Source organism: Nicotiana attenuata, chromosome 4, assembly GCF_001879085.1.
Source record: "Nicotiana attenuata strain UT chromosome 4, NIATTr2, whole genome shotgun sequence".
In the NCBI taxonomy this organism is placed as follows: Eukaryota; Viridiplantae; Streptophyta; class Magnoliopsida; order Solanales; family Solanaceae; genus Nicotiana; species Nicotiana attenuata.
The window spans coordinates 1,019,055-1,025,113 of NC_031992.1; the positions used below are offsets into that span (position 1 = coordinate 1,019,055).

The following is a 6,059-nucleotide window of genomic DNA, read 5'->3' on the forward strand; positions in this document are numbered from 1 at the left end:
CACCCCATAAGTGTGTTAACCACTTACCCAATTCGTAATATTTTGCACAAGCCCGAACTTTCGGGTCGATTGGCCAAATGGGTCATCGAACTTAGTGGGTACGATATCGAGTATCAACACCGAACGGCCATCAAGTCTCAAATTTTAGCGGACTTCGTGGCCAATTTCACGCCAACCCTCGTACCCGAAGTTGAAAAGGAACTCTTGTTAAAATCGGGCACGTCATCGGGGGTATGGACCCTTTTCACAGATGGCGCTTCTAATGTGAAGGGGTCCGGGCTAGGCATCATTTTAAAGTCGCCCACAGGTAGCACTATTAGGCAGTTTATCAAAACTTCTAGGTTGACTAACAATGAGGCCGAGTACGAGGCCTTGATTGCAGGTCTCGAGCTAGCTAAAGTCTTGGGAGAAGAAGTCATTGAAGCCAAGTGTGACTCTTTATTGGTGGTGAACCAAGTAAACAAAAGCTTCGAAGTTCGAGAGGATAGAATGCAAAGGTATTTGGAGAAGCTACAAGTAACTTTGCACCGCTTCAAGGAGTGAACTCTAGATCACGTACCTCGAGAACAAAACAGTGATGCCGATGCACTTGCAAATTTGGGGTCATCGGTCGAGGAAGATGATATTATCCCAGGGACTGTCGTCCAATTATCGAGATCTGTGGTCGAGGAGGGTCATGCCGAGATAAATTCTACAAGCTTGACCTGGGATTGGAGGAATAAATATTTTGAATATTTAAAGAACAGAAAACTCCCATCGGACCCTAAAGAGTCGAGGTCCCTACAATCCAGAGCTGCTCAGTTCACATTGGATGAAGATGGAACATTATACAGAAGGACGTTCGATGGGCCATTGGCGGTATGTTTAGGGCCGGGAGACACCGATTATGTTTTACGAAAGGTCCATGAAGACACTTGTGGAAACCACTCTGGCGTCGAATCCTTGATTCGCAAAATCATTAGAGCAAGGTATTACTAGGATTGCATGGAAAAAGATACTAAGGAGTTTGTTCGAAAATGTGATAAATGTCAAAGGTTTGCACCAATGATCCATCAGCCTGGAGAGCAACTTCATTCAGTCCTATCCCCATGGCCATTCATGAAATGCGGGATGGATATCGTTGCCCTCTGCCGACGGCCCCAGGTAAAGCTAAATTCATTTTGTTTATGACTAACTACTTTTCTAAATGGGTGGAAGTACAGCTTTCGAGAAGGTTGTAGAAAAAGAAGTTATAGATTTCATCTGGGACCACATCGTGTGTCGATACGGAATACCTACTGAAATTGTATGTGACAACGGAAAACTATTCATCGGCAGCAAGGTAACGGAGTTCCTCGAAGAACACAAGATAAAGAGAATCTTGTCGACACCGTATCACCCAACTGGAAATGGACAAGCCGAATCGACAAACAAGACTATCATTCAAAACTTAAAGAAAAGGTTGAACGACGCTAAGGGGAAATGGAGAGAAGTTTTACCCAAAGTTCTTTGGGCGTATCGAACGACATCGAAGTACAGCATGGGGGCAACCCCGTTCTCCTAAGTATATGGCTCCAAGGCCTTAATTTCGGTTGAGGTCGGGGAACCCGGCGCCAGATTTTGACATGCAATGGAGGAATCAAATTACGAGGCTATGAATATTAGCCTCGAACTATTGGATGAAAAACGAGAAGCTACGCTAGTTCGGATGGCTGCACAAAAGCAAAGAATCGAGAGATATTACAATAGAAGAACCAACCTTCGCCACTTCGGAATCGGGGATTTAGTTCTTAGAAAAGTCACTCTCAATACTCGAGACCCAAACAAAGGGAAACTAGGACCAAATTGGGAAGGACCATATCGAGTTATCGGCATCATCGGAAAGGGGTCTTACAAACTTGGCACAATGGAGGGCGGACAATTTCCAAACAACTGGAATGTATCACTGCTCAAGCGATATTATTACTGAGGTATGACTTTCTCCCTTTTCCATTTGTGTTTGATACTAACTTATTGCAGGAGTTCGATCGAAGACATCGAGAAGCTCTTCAACACGAAGGCATCATGTTTTATAGCACGCGTTGCACTCTTTTTTCCTTAGATCGGTTTTTATCCCAAATAGGTTTTTCCGGCGAGGTTTTTAACGAGGAACCAATTATGTGCTACCTAAGGAAAATTCAACAGTATTCAAGGTTTTTTTTCAATCAACCTTGAATACTGGGGGCATCACCCTCGGAGGATATATTTTCAAGAAAAATACTTCATCACAAAGGGTCTTGATAGGGAAACTATGTAATGGGCCAAATGGTCGATTGAACCGTGTCCATATAGATTAGTCAAGCCCCGATGGAAAAACATGTACGCATGTATAAATTATTCAAAGAAGCATTCTTTCTATATCAAACACTTTGTGTCTCGAAGAAAATTTGTTACTATACGAACTCTATACTTATGATTTTGTGAAAAATGGCGGTCCAAGCGCAAATATACCTCGAACACTCGGGGACTGTCATCGATAATCAACATGTTTGAGTTATCTAAACTCAAATTCATAAGACCTCAAGAGGCGCCCCTCGATCTATAGGCCAAGGCCATCTTTCTCGGGGACTAACACCTCGAACAAGTTCGAAGTGCTATTGGGAAATAAGCCCAAGAGGCATACCCAAAGGCTACGGCCATATTAATGCGACTCGGAGACGTCCGAACCCCGGGATCAAAATAGGCCTTCAAATTATACGAAAAACCAGTTAAAAAAGGCTACCCCAAATAATAAAAAGGGCTTCGACAAAATCGGCCCTCGAAAAAGATTAAAAGGTATCGAATTACCTTAAGACAAACGTGGTAAGGCACAAAAAGTAATGGGGTCTCAATCGGCATCGGACCCTCAAAAAATCCAATGGGTAAAAGATACATGCTAAGGCATAAAGAAATTTTACTAAGTCTTTTAAGCCGAAAAAGGGGGAAATAATAGCCATCTTTTAGAGGCCATAACGGCCCGATCTAAAAAGAATCTAAGGGCCGATATACTTAGGATTCGAGATCTTGTTCTCACTCTATCCGAACCCAAGGGTTCGATTATCCCGATCTCAAATAAACAATAACTTGATTATGGCTCAGGGACTCACCGTTATCCGGCATAAAACCGTAAGGGTCTATGCCTCAAAGTTTGAACCTTTTTCGGACTCGACCATGGTAACTTCAAGGTAGCCATCTCGAGCACATCGTTCAAAGCATGAAACTATGCTAAGATTTTGCAAGGCAAAAAAAACATGCTCATAAAAATTGAGAAGGCATTCAAGAAAAAATTTCTTTCATATATATATATATATACAAGAGACCTACAGGGGTCTTACAAAAGAAAATGAAAATATCCTAACTATGCCCGGGGATGGTTTCTCCCTCGGGAGCATCTTCTCCTTCCGGCCCCTCATCATTGTCAGACCCGCCTTGGCTTCCTTCATCATCATCATCAGCATCATCAGAGGAGACGAGAAATCTGGCATCAGCGTCGAGCGCCTTTGCTTGAGCTATCTTTTCAGAGAAGTCATAACCTCGAGCATGGATTCCCTTGAGGGTCTCCCTCCGGGATTGGCACTTGGCTAAATTATTGCTTTGTTGCTCTTGGTCGGCGGCTTCCCTTAGCTGCGTTTGAGCAGCCTCAGCATCGGCCACGTATACAACAATGGTTCTGTCAGCCGCGACCTTCGTCTTCCCGACCTCTGCCTTGGCCGCAGCAAGCTTGACCTCGAGCTCGTCGATCTCTCTGGCCTGGGCCGAATTTTTCTCTTTAGATCCCCAAAGTTGGGCCTCAGACGAAGTCAGTTTGGCCGAAGAAGCCTCATTCTCCGCAGCGAGGCGGTCCATGTTCTCTTTCCACCGATCGTAATCGGCCTTGATCTGATCGACCTCCCTGCAAAGCAGCTCGATCCTATCCAATTTTGCTGTAGCTGAGACACTGAAGTATTAGCCTCCACAGTTGGGTCGAGTAGACCGTACTCTTTCAAAATGGCAGTTACCTGCTTGTCTAGCTCGGCCTCATCCTTGCGAGCCTTGGCCAAGTCTGCTCGAAGGTCCCTGAGCTCCTCCTCCTTTTGACTGCAAGGGAGTTTCAAAGCGTTCCTTTCATCCGAGGTCTTCTGGAGCTCGGCTTCACATTGGCTCAGGTCGGCCCTAACTTTGGTAAAAGCCTACACAGAAAGAACGACACAAGTTAGGGTAAAGAGAGAAGAAGATAAAGAAAATTGCAACAATAGGAATTGATGCTTACTCGAGAGAAAAGATGTTGAGCCTATTTGAAAAGGGTAGATGTGTCGTTGAGATCGGCGACGTCATCGACCCCGGTAAAGCAATCCTGGAAGGGATCCTCTTCGCTGGGGACTCTGCCCAAATCAGGCATCTGAAGAGCCCGAGCCTCCCTTTGGCCTCTTCATAATAAGCTGGTAAAGAGGGAGAGTGACCTATTGTCATGGCCCCGAGCGAATCACTCGGGGCGTCTTGTTCATTGTAAGGGGATATCAGAACCCGCCCCCTCCGGTGTGCTTGTTGATGGCCGGGGAGCAATCTCGACCTCGGGCGATTCAGGGGTTTTGTCCGCATCTTTCTTCGAAGCCTCCTCGTCACGAGGCAAGGTCTTCGGCTCGGAGGGTTTGGCAGCTTCAACCGGTTTCCTAGTGCGAACCACCAACGCGGAGTCTTCACCCTCATCTTCTTCTTCATCATTCAGCTGGTGGACCGATTCTATATCCACATGAATGAGATTTCTCCCGCGTCTTCGAGATAGAGCCTTTTTATCTTGGGGGTCTTCGGGCTTCGATACCCTTTTACTCTTATTATTTTTCCCCGATTTCATAATCGGGGACCGGGTCTCTTCCCTAGGCGGAGCCAGCCTCATTTCAGAGAAATCTCCAATGCCTGCATTGAGGAAAACCAAATATGAGTAAAAAGACATCTCCGATAAAGAGGAATGCATCAAAAAGCTTACAAAGCGAACTTACCGTGATGTTTGACTTCCTATTTGCCCCTCGCCAAGTCAAGCAAGCAGTGCTCGTTATAAGAGGAGATCGCGGCTAGTTTCTGGACCCAGTCTTCAAGGTCGATGACCGTATGAAGCATCCATGCGACTGCTGCAAAATAGATGAAGGCATCACATGATGCAAGAATGGAGTACAAAGGATAATGGATAGAAACTTCACTTACGTTTTGGGTTCCACTTCTCAGGGAACGACATTTTCTCGTCCCGGATGATGTCGCAGGTCCTCACTCGCACGAATCGGCTCATCCAACCCCGATCTTTATCCTCGTCGTTACTGGCAAAGAAGGCCTTGGTCGACCAGCGTTGGAGCTTGATCAACCCTCAAAAAGCTGAGGCCGATATAGTCGAATAAGATGGTTGAGGGTGAACTCTAGACCCTCGGCCTTACTGGAGAAGAAACGGAGCATGATCACTATGCGCTAGAAAGAAGGGTGGATCTGGCCGAGGGTGACTTGGTACCTCTTGCAGAAGTCAATAACGACTGGATCGGTGGGACCCAGTGTGAAGGGGTAAGTATAGACACTTAGGAACCCCTCCACATGAGTAGTGATACTCTCCTCGGGGGCGGGGATCTGCTCCATAATCTCGTCCCCCCAGCCACAATCCCTCTTCATGGCCTCAATGTGTTTCTCCGTTGTCGAGCAAATATATCTCGATACATGCTCACATTGGCCCGGAATCGCAGGGGGATTCTCGACTTTGAAGTCGTTCGTTGTGACACAGGGGCTGGGGATAATCTCATGAATGACCGGCGCTTTATCATCGGCCGGCCGGTAAGAAGAGGAGGAAGCTTTCTCCTTTTGAGGAACGGTTTTAGAGGTTTTCGCCATTAATTCAGGTTAAAAGAAGTGGAAAGGGTTGGAGTTTGATATTTCTTGGTGCTAAAACGGGGTGGATCAACAGGTAGAGATAGAGAAAAGATGAAGAGAGGAAGAAAACAAGAAGAGTTTGAGGGTGGAAGTAAAGGTTTTGATTCAAGTAAAAGCCCTATATTTATAGGCACACGGTGACGGTTCGCGGCGCTAGTGGCCGACCGCCACTGGCAAGC

General features: G+C 46.0%; 1 protein-coding gene across 1 annotated transcript; it reads right to left on the reverse strand.

Moving 5' to 3' along the window:
• Nucleotides 3,352–5,841, reverse strand: LOC109225025 (calpastatin-like). The gene is made up of 4 exons (XM_019389615.1): nucleotides 5,565–5,841; nucleotides 4,505–4,890; nucleotides 3,976–4,166; nucleotides 3,352–3,889 (listed from the first exon to the last, which is right to left on the reverse strand). The coding sequence occupies exons 1-4, from the start codon at nucleotides 5,839–5,841 to the stop codon at nucleotides 3,352–3,354; spliced, it is 1,392 nt and encodes a 463-aa protein (XP_019245160.1).